The following is a 23521-nucleotide window of genomic DNA, read 5'->3' on the forward strand; positions in this document are numbered from 1 at the left end:
CAGAAGGTGCTGCGTTCAAGAATATAGTTGAATATGTAAAATAGTTTTTCTCTTATTACACTCGATTTTATTATAAATATTTGAGGTTTATATAAATCATTAAAATGTTTACTTCAATACTATACAAATGCTATAAGCCAATGTGCAATGCCCAACAATAGTTCCATTAGTTTTTGTAGAATCTATAATATCTAGCTACAAGCCATATCCTCCATTTCTAAAAGTCATTGTTATGCCAAAAATGTGATGCACAATGCACAAAAAAAAGAAGAGAAAAACTGACCAGAAATAATGGACTATAATGGATGTAAACATAAACTGAAACGCAGGACAAAGAGCGACTGCAACAAACGATGCGGAATAAAGGAACATTTAGATTATATAGAAATTTAAACAAATGCAGTTAAAGAAATTTAGAAATCAAAAAGGAATCATTGCCTTACATCATTAGTCAATGACAACTTGACTGCAATTGCGTCACTTTCACTCGAACAGAACAGATTTCATTAGCCAACTGTCAAATGGCTCTGTGCGTTTGGGGGCTGTGTGCGAGGGTGCGAGCTTGTGGTTGGTAGCCTTAATTGTTATTTGGACAAATTGTTTTTGGGCTAACAAGGCGCAGGATTAATGATTTGGTCAGTCAATGCGTAGATGGGCACAACCCCCCGCTGAGGTGTTTGCCAGCCCTTTCCGACACTCTGCCCAGTTGGGCGCTGACTCGAGGCACCATAAAGCACAACGGTTGCCACATTTTGTGGCATATAAATTGTTAACGGTTTGGCAATTAAAGCCGCACTAATTGCCAACAATAAGACACTTAGGAAAACATGACTTCTGCATGGCAAATCAGACTCAAAAGCAGCAGCTAAGAAAAGGGTTAGCCTATTCCATTTGCCACTTTATGCAAAAACTTAATGTCCAGACAAATAAAAAGGGCATTACCCCAAATTCAATTTGCATTCCCTTTAACTCGCTCCAGTCTGAGGCTGACAATGATGTCATAGTCATTTCATTGCTAGGATAATGACAGGATATCATTACGACATCCTTATCCCAGCCAAATTAGCCATTATGCCAGAATTACGCCCGATTTTTGCGGCATAAACAAATCTTTTGATGTCGCTGAAAAATCAGCTTACAGTCAATTTTTCATTGCAACGCCCGCTAAGAACTGTCCACATTTTAAAGCCTCGCCGAAAGCTTAACTCACGAAATACTCAAATTATTTTTTTTTTGTTTTTACCCTCGGGCTGGAGCCCTTTTGCTCTTTTGCGGTAGATAACGGGCGCAGCCGAGTCGCGGCCGGGCGCAAGGCAAAAAAAAAGTTTTGCGTCATAATAAATAATTTCAACGCATTCGTCTGGAAGGATTAAACCGCAAACCTGTGCGCACAGCCCACCTTTTGGCTCGGGGCTCTGGTCTGCGAATAGATGGATTTAAAAGTGCTGAAAAATCAAAACAAAACTCTTTATTTAAATAAGAACCATGATAAAAGCTGAACATTTCAGTTATGCTCTTAACTCTAATCTGGATTTATATAAAAGTAAATGCGGATAAGTACTTGAAGTAAATGAGGCAACAATTTCGCCTCTTAATAGAATGAGTATTTAAGAAGTTTGAAGAATGAAAAGTTGTTTATAAATCTATCTAACTATTTTTATCAATTATCGACTTAAACATTGAGTTATGCTACGGAAAAGTGGGTGCTCTTAAATATGCCTATATTTATTATAGCTGTATTTATGACTGGAATATCTAGCCACAGTATTATTTAATATTAAATATATTTCCATAGCTATCTATCACATATAAAAGACTGGCGTCCAAACCGTGTTTCGTTCGACACTTATAAAAATCAATTTTATCTTTAAAATCAACAAATCATTTGCAGGCTGCAAACAGTTTTTATCTTCGAGAAAAAACGAAGTATTTCCAAGCTGCACTTAATATAATTGGAAACAAGCATTTGTTATCTAACCTCCAATGGAAGGTACCAGCTTGAACTTGCTTCATATACGAGCGTTCTGATAGATACAAATTTGACTGCCGTCAATTCTTCAACTTGTGCTGGCTACCGGGCTGCATCTTCAATGTACGCCTCTTTAGCTCAGTGGCAGAGCACTGGTCTTGTAAACCAGGGGTCGTGAGTTCAATCCTCACAGGAGGCAGGCAAATGAATTATTTTTTTATTGTAATTATTATTGTTGTTGCTATTATTATTTTGTTGTTATTGTTATTATCACCTTTAAATATTATTGTGATTGATTAGGTATATTACATAACAAAGGTGTTAAAATATATGCCTAATGTACAACTGCGTGTATTACCACTTTTTCCACAGACAAGTTTATTCTTTAAATTTCAGACCTAACTCTCCTCAAACTTTGATCAGTTTCCTTCCGTATTTTATTAATTGATTTTTTTTATAGTGTTAAGCCTTGTATCTGAGCTTTAACCCTTTCGAATTGTACACATTCGAATTTCACAGAATCGTTTTTCACAAATTTTCCACTGTTGCGGATGAGATTTTTTTTAATTTTACTTCCAATAATTTAACTACTGTCAACCTTTTAGCTTACTAACTCCTACGATTAGGGCTCTGCGTTTATCATCAATCAAACAGAACAAACATTTTTATACCCTTGCAGAGGTTATTATAATTTTGTCGTGAAATGTGTAACGCATAGATGGTATCAACAGTCGAACCGATATAGCCATGTTCGGACCACTATATCATATAGCTGCCATAGGAACGATCGTTTGAAAAGTGGGTTCTTGTATGAACAACTTTTTTGTTTTTCAAGGTGTCTTGACCAAACTCGTCATTTATTTGTTTATATATTCATATATATGCAAATCATATCAACATCGGACCACTATATTATATAGCTGCCATAGGAACGATCTGTAGAAAATGAAGTTGTATGTAAAACATTTTGTTTATCAAGATATCTTAACCATACTCGCTATCAACTGTTTTCCCTGTGCTTCTTACATACGGGCAAAGCACTATGAGGGTCTGCAAGGGTATTAAATCTTCGGCGTGCCCTTCTTTCTCGTTATATGTGTGTATAGATAATGCTAAGAATGCGAACCTACCGAAAAATCACTAATATACCTTCATTTAAGAATGCGATACAAGTCCGCAACATTTATATTTTTCTTATTTCCATATACTTTACAGTTTATGTTGATTTCAAGATTGTATAACACTAGCCCAATCTTGCTCGAGTTCAAAAGCTGAACAAAATAAAAAAAGGAATATGTGAGCAGCGCTCAAAGAATATTCAATTTAGAGATTGTAGTCCTTTGACAAGCGCAAATGTTTTACATTTTTAATTAGAAAGTCACACAAGGATGCGAGAGGGCAGCCATGTGTGACATTATCGCTGACAGGATATCAACGGCACGAGCTACCCAACGCCAGAGGGCGCCTGTTGACACCCTCCACCGGCGACATTTGCGCTTTGCATTAAAAGGCTTGGGCAAATAGAACGGGCTTTTGGTTGGGGGTTGGCTTCGTCGTATTTAAGGACATGTTAAGGATACTTCAGCTATTAGTTGATGTCCTCGTTGTTGCCCAAATATTTGCACAAATGTTTGTGCCAACAGCGATCCGCGTGCGCGAGTTCAAAACGTTGTCCGCCGTTGACAACTTTCTATTTGACTTGTTGTTCGCTTTTAATTATGTTGTTTATTTTATCTATGGCCTCATATCTGCTGCTATTTGTTTATAATTAAAGTCGCGCTCTCAATGCGTTTTTTCTTTTTATTATTTTGTGTGTCTCTCGGCGTTTATCGGCCGCACAAATCGCATTTAATTTGTTGGCCATTCAGGGGCCTTAATTAAAAACCAACAATTGAGGCGCCAACGCTTTGTTATTAATTAATTTGGCCTTGGCCCGAGCATGAAATGCGCATTAGCCAATAAATCAGTGCAACTCGCAACGCGTCGCCCGCCAATGCCATTATCCTTATTATCCTGACAATGCCACAACATGGCCATTGTTGTGCCACAGCGCAGCACATTTAAAATGTGGAAATTGCATGTCGCAAATTTGCTGCGCTTGCAGCTGCATTCGAGCCAGTGAAAGGGGTTATACGTGGGAAGAAATTGTAATCCATATATTCAAAGATTATATTTGAATTCTTTCTTATCTGAGCGTGTACGGCTTTTGACTTTAAGCCTTAACAATGTTTAAAGTTCGAAGCCTGTCTTCCTATCTTCAGGGTAGCTTGCTATGAAGCTATATTTAACTTGCGAATACATTTTTTCCATTGTATACAATGTATCGAAATGTGGAAGTCTCTATCGGTCAAGCACATAGAGCACATTTTACAAACATAAAAAAAAAATATAAATATATACATAAAACTAGGTGAAACATCTTATTTTTTTATTTTTAAAGCGAGGTCAGCCGGCTAGCTCTTACGATTCTGGCTGTGGTTTGGTCAATCAATCAATCAATCAGTATATAACAAAATAAAAATTTAAGTAAAAGTTTAAGTACTTTTTAAAGTCTATATCATTATTAAATTTTTAATACTACGCCGAAATAAAGTTAGTTAAATCGCTTCATTGATCTTCAATAATCCAAAAAAAAAAGAAAAAAGCAAGTAGCTTTAAAATTAATTGTCAATTAATTGTAAAGCTCATGATATAGTTAAATTAACACCGAGTTTATTTTAGTTTAATCGGTTCGGACTGTACGCTGATCATCAATCAGTCCATCAGTTAATAAATAGATATGAATGAAACTGGCTCTTAGATTGTAAAGTTTAGACTTGTTAATTGTGGTTATGGCAAATATAACAATAACATCGTTACAAATTTGAGCTGATCATTAATCAATCAATCAGTCAATCAAAAGATTAAAAAAAAATATCTTAAATTGTTAATATTCCTTAAACTTTGCCCAATTATATCTAAAATGCTAACAAGCTAATGATTCTATTTTAAACATAATAATATTAACAAATTGCATTGCAATTACAACAAAAATGCGCTGCAAAAGCAAAAGTTCTATCAAATCAGAAGTAAATTGGCTGCTCGCCTTCCAATTGGAGTGTCAAAGCGTCGCCCCAAAGTATGCAATGCTTTTTTCATCTGCTGACAAGCAAAAATGCTGCGTGACAAAAATGCTACTGGGGGTTGTGGTTGTGGCAATTTATCATGCTGTAAAGTTTGGCGAGTTTGTTGCAACTTGTTAAGCGGCTGCCACGTAGGACAGTGTTGACGGCTGAGCACATGGCTGCACGTTGGTGGGAGGGGGAAGAGATAGGGCCGAGTGTGAGTGGCCGTTAGAGGGCGCCAGTTGCCTGGCTTATTGCCCTGTCGCCGGGACCCCCTTTTAACTTTTGAGCTTGCCACAGCCACGTCACACCCCGCTACTCCCGCGCCAACATCTCTGCCTGACAATTGGCCTGCACGGTGCGTCTTTTGTAATTAATTTTGATGGACGACACGTTGCGCTTAGTTGGCTAACAGCTGCGTACCCAGGTAACAAGCTACCAGGACAACTTTTCACCAGGACCATCAAAAGTTTTTCCAGCAGCCGCAGCCTAATCTCCGGGCTGTGGGTGACGACTGGCAGCTGCGCTTGCCCCCAGCCAACATATTTTGGCGTTTTAATTTTTGTTGTTGGCTTACTTTTGTTTTTATTTTTTGGCTGGTCCATCAATGTCTGGCACAGAGACAAAAAGCTATTAAGGGAATTAAAAATGCATGAAGCTAAAAATGGGTTTTGGCTCAAACCACGCTGATTGCCATGGCTTCCCGGCTACGCCTCGCACTTAGTTAATTAGAGCGAGTCTTTTGGTACTCATTTTGCTTGATTCACAATACATATTTTTATTCATAATTCATAGCGCAAATTGTTTATATCTTGTGGCAGCTGCTCACTAATTGCATGTTGCGACTTGCGGCTAATGCAACGGCAACGGCAACTGCAATTGCAACTGCAACAACGTTTGACTGTTTGTGTGCACTTTGCAACCGTGGCAACGCCCCCCTGCAGGCAAACGCTGTCAGTCGCCTCATTTATGTAGCAGAAATTCTATCCCATCATTGCGCCCATTTGTCTAATTTGTGTGTGCGCATCTTGGGAATTAGAGTTGAGAAATTATAAGCTCACCCACCCCCACACACACATACACTCTCGCACACCGAAACACACACTCACTCATTCATTCACTCATTCATTTATTTATTCATCTTGTTTAATTGCCTAAGTCGGCGACTACAAAACTCTCGTCACTCTCACAGTTCCGCATGCGGCGCAGATCTTTTGTTTTTCTTTTCTCTGCCCCACTCTCTCTCTCTCTCTCTCTCCATCTTTCTGGTTGCATTTCTTTAATTGTTCTATTAGTTTTAATTGATGTACTTTCATCTATTCACATGCTGTCCCTTCAGCTTGCAAATGCACAATGTTTGATTAAGCAATTCACAATAATAACTTTACTTACATATTGTCGTGGTCTGTAAGAAGAAGAATGTCCTCTTAACAGAACATTGCGTATATATAGGAATAATGTATGCATATAAATTTGTATTCTTTCAGTTAAAGCATCAGCTGTAGTTCATCTTTATATTTTCTCTATACTGATATATATCCTATGGTTTCACAACCTTTAAACATGTATCGACCTATTCTAAGCTTGCTTTAACAACCCTTAATAAGCGTTTCCCAACATTAACTAACACAATTAAGTGTTACTTCAATAAACCTAACCTTACATCCTCTAGCTAACCGACCTTAAGTTATAATCATTTCCGTCTGCCTACAAATCCATGTTCCTCTAACTAACCTAACTTTCCGAACCTTACCTAACTTTAATATAATTTAACTTCTCTTCCCTTCTCTTTCCTTCTCTTCCCTTCTCTTCTCTTCTGTTCTCTTATGTTGCCTTATGCTCTGTTCAGTTCTCTTCTCGTTTAAATTTTGAATGCTGACTATCATTTTTTAGTCGGGCATCAGTTTCTTATCTTTCATCAATTAGTTCAATTGTTATTTGATACTTTTAAGTCCTGCTTGTAGGTAATACACAATACATTCGTATTTTTTCATACATTACAATCCTCTTTCAATGACATATTTTTTTCTGATTTTCCATCTCATGCGGTTCCAAAACAATTCGGAATTCCATGCAACATGCCTCAGCACTTCTTTTGGCAGCATTTCTTGCCAAATATCTTGAAAATATTTTTTTCTTTTGGGGGTAAGCAACGGGCCCGTTGCCTTATCGATATTGTTGTTGGGTTAACTCAGCATATTGGTCAGCCATAGGCCAAGTTATTGATGCCGGCGATCAGATAAAGCCACAAACAGAGAGAAAGAGAGAGGGTGAGTGAGAGAGGGGGCAAAATGAAAGAGAGAGGTAGAGCGTGCCGGCTGTTCCAGCGGCCTGTTGTGATTTTGTTGCTGTTGTTGCATCTTGATTTTTTTGTATACCCTAATATTATAATATTGTATAATATTGTCATCAAATGTGTAACGCGTGGAAGAAGGCGTATATTATATTACAAGGCGTATATTTATTCTTGATCTGTATCTACACTGGAGTCTATATAGTCTGTATCTATGTATCTCAGTCTTTAAGCTGTCAGCGTGAAACTTTGTAAAGTTTCATCTTTCTGTTGCAGACAGTACAATTGTCGGAACCAGGCGGATCGAATCACTATATCATATCGCTAGATATCTCGACTAAATCCGGCATTTATAAGCTTGAACATATTTCTTAGATATAATCTATCAGCGGATTACTATATAATGTAGCTCTACAGGCTACTATATCATATAGGTCTATAAGAAAAATCGATTTAATAATTAGGTGTTAGTATAGAAATCTTTTCAACTTTTCCAGAAATCTTCACCAAACTCAGTAATTATGAACTTCACTATTTTCCTTAAATATCTGCAAACCCATAAACCATATATATTCAAGGATATTTCATATTCGGCGTGCCGTTCTTTCTTCTTTTCTGGCTGTGGCTCGCGACAGCGATGACGTTGCATGTGTGACACTTTTGGCACCGCAAATGCTTCCTCATCCTTGGCATAACTCAAGAACTGTGCCATGTCGTTGCTGCTGAGTGGAATTGTGGCGATAAGCGATCAGCTGCCCGACCCACTGTGGCTCTTTATGATGTTCAAGTGGTGCTAAAGTTTGTCTCTTTTAGCGGAATTTAGCATAAGTTCGAGCTGCTTCTGCTGCTGCCGCGGCTGCTGTTTGCTTTGCTGCTGCTAATCAGCAGCTGCCTTTTAAAATAGCCACAAATTATGTTTATGCGATTACCTGCACAGTTAGCCAGCCATTTGTCCATTTATTTGGGCACCCGCACCACGGGAACTGACAGCACACAAACCACCCCCGTTGCCAGGCATCTTAAGTAGCCCACAATGTGTGTAAATGTCGCACGCCTCTTCGGTCCGCCTTGTTTTCTTTTCGCTTTTGTTTTCCCGCTAAAATTTCTGGCTACTTTTCTAACAAATTGATTGCAGCTACAACTGGACAGCGGCCAGCCCGGGCACGATCCCTGCCAGCGCACGCAGGAGCAGAAGCAGCATATGGCGCATCTTTTGCTGTGATTTGCCTCATAGATTAGCCTGAAGGCTGCTGCAACAGACAGCCTCGGCTTCTGCCTCAGCTCCTGGCACTGCGCCTGCCTTCAGTTTCTTTGTCTTTGTCTTGCCGCATTGTCATGGAAATGCGTATGCGCTGCAACTGCAACTGTGTTGCATGCGTCCAGTCTCTAGATCTGCTGGGCATTGTCCCCATGCCATCCAGAATGGTATTCTTTGGTGAAATTTGTATCGCCTTTTCCAAATCTACTTAGCACACAATGGCGTTGAAATAGTCTTATTGCTTTTTGAGTGCTATTTGCTCAAGATTTATGGTTTGATTTTCTCTCTCTAGCTGACCAAAAAATGGAAAATATTACAGCATAAATAACTAGGTATGTGTGTGAGCGGGAGTCCGCAAGGCAGGAAAGTTACGATATTATGCCTTCTATAAGCTGGCAAATCTTTGGTATTTCTATGAAAAATGTCCTGGATAAAATTAGGATACCTTCGCGAAATCACTGACCACGCCCAGCTATGAGTAGGAGTATAACTTGCTGAACACGGATTTCTTATCATTATCTCTCTGACCTAAGTACATATATTACCTTAAAAATTTGGACAGCTGGACACCTTATGAAGTAGCTGTGCTTCTTCTTTCCTTGGCCCATACCATGGGTGGGAAGTGTAATCTTAAGTAACTTCGGGGTTTATAGTCCGAACTTTCAGTGTTTAAATATGGCACATAAAAGTGTGTGCATACTCAAATCAATGGTTATACCTCTTTTCATTATTAGGATAGCTCTACGAGAATTTACGGACGCCCAGGGAGACAGACATGTCATAGAAGCATCTGTTTTGGCTTTATGCTTAGTATTTCGCTAAACCAAATAACATCGGGAATTTTTTATTATGTATTCAGATAAAGGTAGCTTTGTCGGTTAGCTTCTAGAGAGGAAGTTTTTGAAAGTTTATTATGTAATAAACATATATGTATAGTGAACACATTATTCTGACTGTGTATTGTTCTAACTATGTAGTTATCTGAGATCTCATTAGCTCACCAGCGATCTATTCAGTCAATATTTGCTTTAATTCGCAGGCGCGCAAGAGAGTAAGGTCTTGTTGGAAACTTTCTCATTTGATTATTGAGCTGACATTCATGAACCAGCATAGAGTGAACATGAAAAACGGCACCTTAACATCCCACTTGATGGCATTTTTGGTATGGCAGACTTGGGTCAATTACAAACGCCTGACAGATGGGTTCAACATCGTGATTGTGCAGATTTATTCTTTCACCAACTCAATTTTCGCCTCACAACAACAATAACAATCGAAGTGACTACCAAGCGATATTCAAATGTTGTCAAAGTCGTCGATTATTCAAGACGAGGCACTAACTACCGTTCCGAGAAGGCTCAGTACAGCTACAGATGGTAACACTCCCCTCGGTAGGCTATACACACCCACACCTAACCAATCACTTGGCCGATAAATTTCACAAATCTTGGCATCGCGACGTATCAAAGAGGCAGCAGCAGCAGCAGCGGCAACAACAACAATGTAAAATTCTGCGGAAAAACAGTTTTTCCTTTGCTGCGTCACTTTGGGCTCTTTTTCGGGACCTGGGTCTGGTCTGGTCTGGTCCGCTTGGGTCTGGTCTCTCTCTCTGGTTTCGTAGTCGTATTTATGGCATTTGCATATATTTTGCATAACGCAATCGATGGCATCGACATGGAAAATATGTTTACCTTACCCAACTGCAGCTACTGCTTACCTCTGTGCCTCTCTCTCTTTCCATCTCTGTCGCTCTCTCAGTCTTTGGCATTCTTGTGCTTAATTCGGTGAATACAAGTTACATTTGCATAGCATCGAGTGGGAGATGCGCATAGATTTGTTGGGAAATGATTATGCTCAGGCTTTTCGCGAAAATTTCCCGCCATAGAAAGTTGGCCAAAATTAAACAGTCGAGCAGAGTCCGCCCTCAAAATGCGGGCCTCCTAATGTATTATGTATATCCATGCCGACATTGGCATACAAAAAAATGGTACAGAAAAAAATGATAATTAAGTCTACTTGTTGTCTATCTACAAATTAAAATCTAAACAACATATTTTTCATGTTCAAGTCAAATTTTTGCGACTACAACTAAAACGTGCGCCCAAAAACAAACTTAATAAAAGCCACAGACAGCTTAAACTGAGGATCAGCGACGGCGGAGGAGGGGGCGAGGTGATGCGGTTTGGGGCGTGCAATGACGACAAACTCGAGATTATAAATATTTAAAATGCAGTAGCAAACTTTTGGCACGTTATTGTTTGAATAAAAAATTCGTTTCTTCTTGTTGCTGTTGTTGTTGTTGTTGGGGGCTGCGATTTTTATCAAAAACAATTTTTAATGCGCGATTTGAGATAGCAAAAAAAAAAAAGAAAACTAAAAATAGATATAAAAATAAAGCAAATAGATTTCTGTAGCGCCCTCCGCTGAAATTCAGTAGCCGGCAGTTGCTTGACCCGCAGCTGAACTCAAATTTTAAGCAAATTGCATTGCTTTTGCCGCAACAGAGCCACTCGATGACGGTGGTGCAGTGGTTGCAGCCGCTCGCAATGATTGTCTTTCAAATGCGAGCAACAGCCGCAACAATCAACAGCAGCAACAACAACAGCAAAAACAACAACAACAAATGAAGTCATGTTGCTGCAATTGAACTGCAATTGCAAAGTTTGTTCAATTTGTTAGTTTAACAAAATAAAGTAGACATTAATTGAACCCGGAATTTTGGAATAAATCAGCTCGAAGTTCGATCCAACTACATCTAAATCATGCAAGTAAATTATTATAAATAATTATCGTACAGATAAATGCTAATGCTGCCTAATTCGACTGTAATTTGCTTTTTTACAAATATGAATTGCAGTCAGAAGGAAGCATGTTAATATTCATATGATATGTGTGTATATATATTCTTGACTCTAACGAGCCTTGCCCGTCCGGCGAGAAAGAAGCACAGCTGAGTACAGGGTATCCCTTGATCAGTCACTCCCGACTAGACCACACTTACTTGCATACAAAAATGTGACTTGATTTGGGGATAGCTTCGGCAGTTTCTAGGCTTGGTTTGAGCCGGCGAGTATCAAAGCCGGTTCAAACCCATGTTCTATTAAGAGTGTAAAATCTACCGACGAATATTATTTCTCAATTTTATCCTTTCCATAAGCTTTGCAATTATATCTGCTGGATATATATTATATTTTCTGATCTTTTCGGAATATGCATTCAAGTTTTTTCTTTCCATGCCCTTGATCAATTTTTGCATCCAACTCAATTCAACGCAAATTTGCGTGTGGCTTTTGTCGTCATTTGAGTCACGTACAAGCTGCAATAATTTGCAACACGTTCGCCCAGCAAGTGCATGCACATCAGCAACAGCAGCAACAACAGCAACAACAGCAACAACAACTAGCAGCAGCAAGCAGAAACAGTTGATGCTGCAAGCGTATTCTAATCGAACCGACAGATGCGGCGGCTGGGGCTATAAATTGGCAAACCAGAGCCTGACCAGAGCAATCAACACCTGTCCAATGAGCCACAACAACAGCAACAGGCTACAGTAACAGCCAACAGCAACACCCAACAGCCACAAGCGGAGCCCTTTCAACGCATAATTTAACGCTGAGATATGAAGGCTGAGCGGGCTCTATTACAAGTTGATAATCCGTGACGATCGATTGCCTGGTGATATCCTTGGCAATGCAATTAAGTAATGTTACCGGCACAGCAGCAACATCAACAGCAACAGCAGCAGCAACAGTTGTTGCCGTGTGTGCGAAATTCAAATTACATTTATTACCCACACTTTGAGCAGCTGATTTAGTACACTTATCGAGAGATCTGATTGGGTTTTTGGATCCAAACAGATCTGTGCCTTAATGTTGTTATTAGGTTTTATTAATGCTTGCGGTTTGCAGTTCCAATGACAAGCGACTTGCTTTACTATAGAGTTTCACACCCAAGCTGTTGTCCAAATCTCAGGCGCATCTGTTGCGCATTTCCAGCGAAAAACGCGGCCAGATTTCAGCGCAGCGTCTGCAATCAAAGTTTTGCCCGTTCGCCTTGCGCAGTTTCCACAGTTTTCATAGTTTTTCTTTTATTTCCCCCCTCCAATGCCCATTTCGCGCTCTCGGTCTCACACAGTGCGCAATTGACGCGTGTTGGTGATTGCCTTTGCCATAGCCTTTCCCATTTAATGGTGTCCATATGATTCACGGCACTGCGCACCAGGCCAGGTCCGGCCAGCCTAGCCTAGCCTGGCATCGCCATCGCCATCGCCAGCCGATCCGCAGATGCTTTTCGGGTTACTCAAAAATTCGTTAAATACAATTGGATTTCTTTTGGGGCTGCGCTCGCTGTCGAAGTTGATGATGTGCCTGGGCCAGTGCCAGTGCCCATGCCTCGTTGTGGAGTCGTGCCCGCGCTGGGTCTGTATCCTCCTAGGCACTCCCCCGCGGTGCGCAGCGCACTTCCAGCCAGTCAGCCAGCTAGCTAGGAAAAAAAAAACCAAAACAATTGCAATTTTCAGCTAATGCTTATTGCTGGAAATCAGTTTAGAAAAAAGCCAAAGGAGCGAGTGTATGTGGAGTCGAGCTCTCTGGAGCTCTGCTGCCCGAGTCAACTCACAGTCAGAGTCGCCACAGAGTCATCGTCACAGTCACCCGGGCTTGAACTCTCTGCGCTGTTGTCGCTGTTGTTGTTGTTGCACTCCAAAAGGTGAGTCCAGTCCACTAAAAGTCGCCTCTTTGATGAAAACTGTAAATTTACGAACTTTACTTTAATCACCAAACATGAATCGCGCACAGCATGCAGCAGCAGCATGCAGCAGGCAGCATGCAGCAGTACTGGGGCATGCAGCATGCCGCATGCAACCATAGGGAGCGAGTGAGAGAGGCAGACACCAATTGCTTGCTGTTGTTGTTGATGTTGTTATTATTTCTGCTTGAATCAAATTTAGCTAGGTTTATATAGCTGCTTAAATCTCAAGTCATTTACCAGCTATCTGTTTTGCTTATTATTTCTCTTTATCTATTTCATTCCTCTTTTGCTATCGGCTAAATTATAAAGCGCTGGACATTTTTAAAGATAATCGCAAGTAGTTAAAAATTAAATCCGCCATTCAAAACATTAACCTGTTATTTTTCTATAAAACATTTTTTAACTTATATACATAAAAACTAGGAGAAGCACTAAGTGTTTATAATATTAATATTCTTTTTTATGAAAAGGTATTATTTATTTTTATTTTATTAATATTTTTTACTATATTTATGTTTTTAAAATGTAATATTGCATGATAAGAAGTATGATAACTAAATATAAAATTTGAAAATTTATGGTAGATTTAAACCGGCGACTTCTCTCTTGTTAGTTCGAGATTTTGAATTCCTACAGTTTGAACTGTCAGGACTTATTCTTTTATATGCATATATTATATTGATTTTCATATATGACTCAATTATTGAAGGTATTCCGCCCCTTTTTAGTAGGCTCAGCTTTCGATAGTTCCTATAGCTCAACTAGAGTCTATCGATATGTGCAGCTTTCGATTATTGTTATTTGCAAAGTCTATCGATACTATCTATTTTACAGTTATTATGGCTTTTAGACCCATAAGCCCAATGACCCATAGGCCCATTGAGGTAAACAATTGATATCACATTAATTCTTTTTGTGCTCAGACACGCTGCACCGAAATATGCTACCAGCTACACGTGACCAAGTCTTAAAACTCCTGCACCCCGCGATTCTTATAAGACATATGATTTGACTCTTAACTTTTCATGTATACCCTTGCGATTTATATTCAAAATCTGTGTTTCGTGTGGTGCAATTTCGTACAGCTAGCATAAGGCCAAAAGTTGATACACATTGTAATATATTGTGTTCGCTTTAGCTAATACCTTAAATATACTAAGTAGACCTATCAAAATAAGTATCTGCTGAAGACCTTATGATAATTAATAAAAATGGACCAAAGTTATAAAAATCGAATTATTAAAATCGATAAGAACATTTGTAATTAGAATTTTAATAAAAGTAAAAGTTTTGGGATTTTAAAGGATTACCCCTTTAAACTATATTTCCCAACTGCCTCCTACAAATCGAAAGATCGCGCAGACATTAAATCTCAGGTAGAGTATACCATCTTCGGCCATATTTGGGTTAAATTTTTCATTCTTGGTTTGTTTTATTTTTATTGCCAAAGAACATTTTGAGTCGTTGCATGTTTCGAGTCGTCCCCGTCGATTGTGGCAGAAGGCAGCAGAAATATTTCTTAGCATTTCAGCATTTCAACGCATGTTGAGAGTTTTGTTAGCTGTCGTTGTATTCATGTTTTGATATGGAACGCGCCGGGATCCTCCTTTGTCCACTCCACTCGAACGGAGGGGACGACAACTGGGTGCAGGAAGGCGCTCATTGACTTTGCCCTCAAAGTTGTCATTTGGGACTGCTGTGCGGCTGCTTCCGACTGACTTCTGGCTTCGATAAGAGCGGAGCAGAGCAGAGCCCCGTTTACCAGGTTGAGATTTGGGTTCAGGCTATAGCTTCGGGGTCGCAGCATGTTGTCCAGTGTTTATTGTGGCTGCATTTTGTCTTGTTTTGTCGTACGCTGTTTTTTTTTTCTCGTTTCGGCCATACAGTTCTGGCCATTCGCGAGCTCGAGTTTTGTTTTGTTTTTGGTCTTTTATGTTTGTCAATTGGTGTTGTTGTTGCCATCTCTTTTCACTCGAGTGCCATTGTCTACTGCCCTCTCGCTCTATTTGGGACTCCTTGTGAAGCTGATAATTTATTGCATCGCTTGTGCCAAAAACGGTCGTGTGCCTGAAAACTCTTCGAGTCCCGGGCAACAACTGAATAGCCCCGTCGATATATGTGTATATATAGGTATATATATGCGGGCAGGGCAACACCTTCGCATAGCATCTGTTTGGCCAACAACCAGAACAACGCCAACAACAACAACAACCACAACTGCTGTTGCTGCTGCTTTGGTAGCCGTTGCCATTGCCCAGTGATTTGGTCACTTTGTTGATACAACTTTGTTCGGGTCTTCGTCTTATCCTTTTACCCCCACCCCTGCACCCCTCCCCTGCCCCGCTTCGCCTGCTTTATAAATGGCCAACAATGAAAACAAATGAAAAATACGTTTTGTTTTCTTTTGTTTTTCCTGTGTCGCCTGTCGCTTGGAATTAGTAACTACAAGTATGTTAAAAGGTTCATTCATGTTGCGCTTGTTCCTGCGACTTTTTGTCTACTTGCCACCTACCATATACAGTTCCCCTAACCCCTCTCATTCACCCTCACACTCTCTGCACTCGTTACCATTCGCCTGGTATCAGTTTCATTTGGCTGCTTCACGCTTTGCTCTTGTCTGTAAATTGATAGCCACCAAATAGCTGGCATATTTGACATTGACTTTAACTTCAGCCTGGTTTTGAACTCGAACTCGTTGCCGGACAATTTGTAGTCCATTCGATTTAAGTTTATTACGATTGGATGCTGTTTAAATCTCTGTCGATTCAGTGCTTCGATTTTGTTAGCTTTTAAAGTGGTTTCTAATAAAGTTAATGTTGCATGCAGACTTTTCGCTTATAGTTACTGCTATACGCAATATCATTACCAGACTTGGACTTAATTTGTGGATTATTATAATTTTGCATGGGTTGTTCATTCCGGGACTTCTCAATACCATAGCTTTCTTGCTCTACCTGCTGCCCTTCGTATGTTTTAGTAGATTGATTAAGGTTAATTCCATCATTATTATCTAGGATGTTTTGTGCTTATCTGAGCTTTAGCTTGCGTTCCTATTGGAGGATCCCGATAGAATTCAGCTGCTGGTTCAGGATTCGGATTTGTAGACTTATTGATTTGTGTAGCTCTTTTGGCTGATCCACTCTTTAACTCATTGATCTTTGGTTTTGCCGGGAAAGCGCTCCACTTATCGTAAATGGTCAATTTTAAATCGATGCGTTTCTGGGCGACAACCAAATCTTGTAGACCCTTGTCAATTACCTTTAGCTGCTCTGGAGATAAAGGCATGACGGCTTCAGTTAGTTTATGCAGCTGCGCGTTCTGAGTGCCATTCAAGTAGGCCAACTGCAGATCCAAGAAGTTGAGTTTGTTGATGGATACCTCGTGGACAGCTTTGACTAGTTCCACATTCTGCAGCTCTTGTGGCAAATCGGACTGAGAGATATTCAGGCTGCTGAAGGAGCTGTTCAGACTCGACAATCGGGGCAGCACGGCGCGTGAGATAAGCTCAGTCAGCTGTAAGAGACTATTATCAATATCCAGAGAGCTGTGGAGCAGCTCTTGCTGAAAAAAGATGATTTTTTTTTTAATGCCTTTGATTTGATCCTTAATTAGCTGCTGCTCCCGCGCCAGCAAATCAATATTGTGTACAGTACGCTCCATTTTACCATTTACTTTCGTCGTAGTGTTGTAAAGCGACTGCTGAAATTTGACAGTTTGATTTAGTGACACCAAACTAGTTCTGGTAAGCTGCAGTTGCATTGAACTAGGTTGAGGTACTTGTTCGATTTGCTCTTGCAAATTGAAGGATAACAAAGCTATATCATTCTCAATTTTGTCAAATAAATTATTGACGGGACTTAAGTCAAAAGAGCTTGGTTTCACTATATTCCGTAGCTGCTGCACGGCGGCGACTCCTTTGAGGATTTCTGTGGTTGAGCTTATGGCTGTGGTCTTTGCTGTGGTATCCTGTGCTGTTGTATTTGTGGGCTGTTTCTCAGTTGTGTTGGGCGTGACCTGTGCGCCTGTGGCAATTATGCAGCCCAGCAGTGGAATAAGTAGTAGAAAAAGTTTCATCTTGCTCTGTTTTCTTTTAAACTTTCAACTCAAATGTTTACATTGCAGCTTGTAACTGTGCTTAAATACCTTTTGACATATTTTTACTATCGGCTCTTGAGCTTTAGTAGCAATATGTAAAATGTTCTAATTTCTTTTATATATGTTTGTTTTCTTCTTCTTTATCCTTATCATTTTTGTTTGAGCGCATTTTCAAGCACGAATTCGTTGACAAGAACAGCTGCTTACTTGTTGCTGGTTGTTTCAGGTGCTTCACGTAAAATTTGCAGCAAAAATAGATTTCTTTTTGAATGAGTATTTGGCTATTAAAGAATTAAAAATCTAAGCTTTATAAATATGCTTTGTAAGTGCGTGCCTTAGGTGTCTGAGTGTCGAACCGGAATGTTAGAAGTCGCTGGCTAAAATCCAGCAGCACAGATATTAAATATATTTTTGTTATTATTTACAAAAAGCAAAGAGATAAATTAAAAAAACAAAGAAGTGGAAAATGATTGAGATGAGATGAAATGAGATGAGAATACCCAGCCGTCGCCGATTCTTCCCGACCACATCAAGATATTTTCTTTAGGCTCTTCACTATATATCTCTATATGAAAAACGATCCAATCGAAAATTAAAATTGAAATACAATAATATTATAGATTCTGTAGTATTTTCTATAAACTATTCACATCAAAGTTTTGCTACTGATGTGTAACTTTCTTTCTCTCTCTCTCTCTCTCTCTCTCTCTCTCACTCTCTTTCTATCTCTCTCTCTCTCTCTGATCTTCTTTATTTTATCATACTGGCAAAGTTATTTACTCACATTAGCCGCATTGAAGTCAACGGCAAGAACATGAGGGTCACGCTCAAAGTCAAATTTTAATGAAAAAGTGATTCATCATTTAAGCGCCGAGCATCGGGCGACATTGTTAGAGCAATTAAAAACGGGGTAAACGGGCGATCGGCTCCCTCATATCTTACAAATAGTTATTCCGTAATCGGAACTACGAGCGACCCCAAATGTGAGAATGTTACGCGGCCAGCAATAAGCGGGTCAAATTAGAATAAATAGTTATACAAACAATCAACAAGCAGAGACCCCTTTAACATGCCCGGAATGAACTGAGAAAAAGAGGGAGTTGGCTATATTGTTACAGCGAAACAGCGGTATATTGCAACAAATCAAAAAATTAAAAATAAATAAAACTGAATTGAATAATTTAGGTCAGCTATGTGAATAGCCATTGATGAGGCGACGTTGGTTGGATTCTTGAATGGGTTTGCTCGAGGGTTGCTGCCTAAGTAATTATTCATTAATTGCATGTGCGCCTAGAGGAAAACTCGTAGAAGACTCGGAAAAAAGAAAATATGTTCTCTATTAAAGTATATGAAAATATTTTGAAAATAGACACAGCACAAGTGCTGGAACTTGGCGGCCTGTGAGTCGGGTTCACTTATATGCTGGTTGACATTTAAGCCCATTAGATGAGGAACACGTAACCGCAAATAGCAGGTCGTTGGCTGTGGGTGCCTGACGGGGGGGTAGGCGGGGTTGTGGCATGGCTTGCCTGGGTGCCGCATGTCGGGGCATGCAATTATGCATTCATCTAGATTATGACACGACATGCAAGTTCCGATCGCCTTCAGTGTCTTTAGCAGCAAATGAATTTGTTCTTTGCGAGCCAGAGCAACCCATTGTTGTTGTTGTTGTTGTTGTTGTTGCAGTGGTTGTTGTTGCTGCTGCTGGTTGTTTTGATAGCACACATTTTGCTGGCGTCGTCGACGGCACGCGATTTAGCAGCGGCGCGTAATTAATCGTCAAATGAGTTTAATTGTTTATGTCTTTTATGTGAGACTCGAGGCAGGGACCCATACAATGTCGCGTTCTTCAAGTGCCTGCCCCGAGATCCCAGATAAACTCATACATATAGATTAGCCTCGCGAAAGCATGTGTATTTGGGCAGCCAAATTGGAGCAAACCGAGCAAACAGATATGAATCGGCGTTTGCTCAGGCATTATATAATCTGACATCAATATAGAGATTAGGTATCTAACAAATTTGTTTAATGTACCGAAAATCAATTGCATTAAGAAAATCAGAAAATGTTCTCATTGGTGAGAATTTTATTTCTATATGGGAGAATCTCTTAAGAATTTTATAAAATATATAAGTGACTTTATAAGAGTGTTTAATTTGAACCAAAGTAAATTGCACGCAATACAATTAATTTATATTAAAGCTCATTAGAGCTATTAATGCTTCAAGTTCATCTGCAGACTTTATTTTATTCAAATTGATTGATTAGTCCAGATTTCAATTTTGAGCAAAACAGTTTGCAATTATGTCAATTTATTTATATTAAATCTAATCAGAGCTTTTAATGCATTAAGTTTAACTACAGACTTTCTGATGAATTAGAATAAATTCTGGAATGAATTACCCAGTAAATTCTATGCAGTCAATCCAGATTTAAAATTTGTGTAAAAAAAACGAGGCTTAATAAATGTATATTAAGGCTGCGAAAGGCTTTTAGCTACTTCCGCACACTTCTCGTTGTGCTTAAGCTAGAATACGTTGTTCAATAAATTGCATGCAGTCCGTGCAATTAATATAGCTTAAGTCTTTATGGACCTTTTAAAACTCTTTTTTTATAAACAAATTTGAAGGACGTCTCCGTTGGAATTAGAAAACAATAGGAAATATCCAAAGCTTCTTTATAGAGCCACTACATATTTGTTGAGATATTATATAGTTAATTAAAATATTGGGGAACATTGTCAACAAAAAATGGAACGAATAATAAAAAACAAATTCGAATTATAACTTTTTTTTTTATAATATTTATAATAACTTGTTCATGGGGCAAGCTAATTAAAAATGAAAGAAATAACAATCAGCAGCTACAATTAAGAGCTGAAAATTAAAAATATAGCCGCAGGTTATGCAACAAATCTTCAATCTGAAAACCAAGGGCATTACCAGGGGGCTGCTGTATGCGAGGGGTTGAGGGGGATAAGGGGGCGCGAACCATACGCCGAGGTTATTCATCATCAGCCAAGTGCAACCGCTAGACAGGATGTGTTCCGGCTGGTAAATGGATAAGCTTTTTCTCTTTTTCGGGGGAGCAAGGCGGCGTCGCCTTGTTTGGCCGCTGATTAAAACAGAAACAACAAAATTAACCAAAAATTTGCATTTTAATACAAAAATGCTGCAAAACGCGACGCTACATTTTTTTGTCAAGCTCTGTTGCGGGGTGTGAAACAAAGAGAAGCTAATAATTTTATCAGTCGAAAACAGTTGACAAAATCAGCATTTTCTACGGGCTGAGGGGGGATGGTGGGGATGTAAGGGTGGGAAGCACAGTCAGGAGTTGCATCCGTTGGGCGCTGCCAACTTAAATTAACTGTAAAAGCGACCACGCAGCAAGGACATTTGTCTTGGCGCCAGGTCCAAAGGGAAACTGCAGATTTTCCGCGTGCTTTTCTTTCGATTTACAGGCAAGTGGCAGAGTGGGAGCAGTGTGGAGGGGTATGGGGGGCGAATTCTCTATGTGAAGCGTGTGCCTTTGAGATTATTAATCATCTTTTGTGCGTATCTTTCACTTTTCGTATGCCTCATTGCTGTGGCAGCGTCCCAAATGCCACTTTTGAACTTCTTTCAGCACGAATTTCCCCAACGTTTTGCATTTTAAGGAAGTTAGCTGGCAAGGACACCAGGAAATCCTTTGCTAAGAAAATGATGTTGTTTTTACTTTAGCCGCGCTTTTATTCTTGGCCTTATAATTTCAGCTTGGCTCTAATGAATTTCAATTCGTAGCGAAGCACTTGATAAATTATCAAGTTAATTAAGTTTTTTGGATGCACCCAGAAGATAAGAATGGGCTACTCTAATTTACTGTATATACACAGATAAGTGAAAAAAGTTTTGGAACATTTCAAATTTTATATTTTGATTGTATTTGTATTTATTTATTAAGTCAAATTTCGAAATGAAAGTCAAGTTGATGAAAGTAGTAAAGAAAATTAATTAATAAAATAAAAAAATATTAGGGATATGTCCAAGCCTCAAAACGAACAATTATAAGTCAAGAAAATTTGAGTTTTTATATCAAAAAAACGAAGTCTGGATTATTTATATAAAGTATTATATGGCATTTATAAGGGTATGTGAACTTTTTTTTATGGTTTATTTAAATTGTTTTGCTATAATTTATATAATATATTATATTGAGATATCTGAGTATGTGAACTTTTTAAATTATTTTTTAAATGGTTTTACCCTTATTTATATCAAATGTTATATAGGCATATCTGAAATGGTTTACTTTATTCATTGTTTATTTAATTGGTTTTACTTATAATGTCATATCTGAGTATGTGTACTTTATAAATTGTTTACAAAATAGTTTTAATATTGAAATTTTGTAATTTTATCATTTCTCTATATTTCTCACAGTCTAATAAGTTATACAATTTCAAGATCTGACAAAAGTTGCACCAGCTGTCAGCAGTCAAAGCGCCAAGAAAATTTAAAGACTATGATAATAATCATAGGAAGGAATAATTTTTGATAGAAATGGGCTCTGTTGGGAGCTCATTTAAAACGATGCCTACGACTTGCAGGAGTCTAAAAATTAAAATATTTTCCTGATGCGTTTTCATTTATTATGATTCCTGCATATGCTTTGAACTTTAAAGAAAAGGGTAGGTCAAATGTAACATACGATTTGAATAAGTTCACTGCCAGCTCAAAGACACAATTCAATGGAAAAATGTCAAAATTAATTCCAAGTTGGGCCAATCCTATGCAGTTCCTATAGCTGTGGCCGGATATGTAGGGTATATGCTTGATTTATAAGTCCGACGCATGCGCAACTACCAAATTGATCGAAAAATGCCGAGTCGTTGTTGCTGTTGTTGGGATTGTAGGTCATATGTAACATACGATTTGAATAAGTTCACTGCCAGCTCAAAGACACAATTCAATGGAAAAATGTCAAAATGAATTCCAAGTTGGGCCAATCCTATGCAGTTCCTATAGCTGTGGCCGGATATGTAGGGTATATGCTTGATTTATAAGTCCGACGCATGCGCAACTACCAAATTGATCGAAAAATGCCGAGTCGTTGTTGCTGTTGTTGGGATTCTTGTTGTTGCTTGCCCACCCGTGACCTAGTAGAGGCCCCTGGGCCAACCTGAGCACCTCCTGAGCTCCTGCCTCCAGCTCTTCCCCGCTGTACTCAACTGGTTGGCGTTGAGCTTAAAGCGTTAATTCGTAATTTATGTGTCACACAAATCGAAATTGAATGCCAAGCGAAATTATGGAATATTTATCATTTCACACGAGCTGCGCCAGAGGACTTAGTGGAAACGCCTGGTCAGCTGTGGAACGGTTGGCGGGTGGTGGGTGGCGGGGCAAAGCCCCTGCTGCACGAACGTTTGTCAATTCGAATTACGAATAACGACAAAGTGCGCTTAACTTATGTGCGGGCTTGGAGATTGGTGTAAAAAGGCAAAGACCAAAAAAAAAGCAGAACAAATCGAAAAAAAAAGAAAAGGGTTTGCCGCCATAAACTTGATTTCCGCTCCCCCCGAGAATGGAGCTTGGGGCCTCCACTTGGCCTGATCTTGTTGTGGCTCTGTTAACCGTAAAAACGTGAAATATTTATAAGGTTTGCATACCTGGCTTGAACTGTAGCTTTGATGCAGTGGCAAGTGTTAATTGGAATCAATTTGATAATCTCCCAGGGCACAAACACACACACTCGACTTTGTTGTGCTGAGTTCATGATAATTTCGCGGATGTGCGATTTTTATTGAAAATTAACGCTGTGGGGGGCTGCGCCATGTTTTTGCCCCATTGCCCGTTACAGGCCACATAATTCAAATTGTATTAATTTAAATGCCAATTTATTGCCAAAAAAAACCTCTGTACACCCCTTCACCCAAATCCCCTTGGCTTTTATTGTGCGCGCGTTCGTTTATTAAACGGAGCAGCGAACGTCTCGTAAAATATGGACATGCAAAATGGATGCGTGTAACTGTAACTGGACAGATTGGGTATAAATATTTTCGCATTATTATTTTACAG

General features: G+C 39.2%; 1 protein-coding gene and 1 non-coding gene across 2 annotated transcripts; one reads left to right on the top strand and one right to left on the bottom strand.

The window, feature by feature from the left end:
* The first annotated feature begins 2096 nt into the window (after positions 1-2096).
* TRNAT-UGU (transfer RNA threonine (anticodon UGU)) lies at positions 2097-2168 on the top strand. Its single transcript has one exon. It is a non-coding gene; the product is annotated as a tRNA-Thr (tRNA).
* A 14211-nt stretch (positions 2169-16379) lies between these two features.
* Positions 16380-17447, bottom strand: LOC135440950 (uncharacterized). The gene has a single exon (XM_064700369.1). It carries the CDS (start codon positions 17445-17447, stop codon positions 16380-16382), a length of 1068 nt encoding a protein of 355 aa, XP_064556439.1.
* Between the last annotated feature and the right edge of the window lie 6074 nt (positions 17448-23521).

Source organism: Drosophila montana, unplaced genomic scaffold, assembly GCF_035044405.1.
Source record: "Drosophila montana isolate Dmon_TW-CO22-7 unplaced genomic scaffold, ASM3504440v1 contig_1761_1, whole genome shotgun sequence".
NCBI lineage: Eukaryota > Metazoa > Arthropoda > Insecta > Diptera > Drosophilidae > Drosophila > Drosophila montana.

Excerpts from the sequence above, each read along its gene's own strand:
- LOC135440950 (XM_064700369.1), bottom strand. The coding sequence starts at position 17,447 with ATGAAACTTTTTCTACTACTTATTCCACTGCTGGGCTGCATAATTGCC.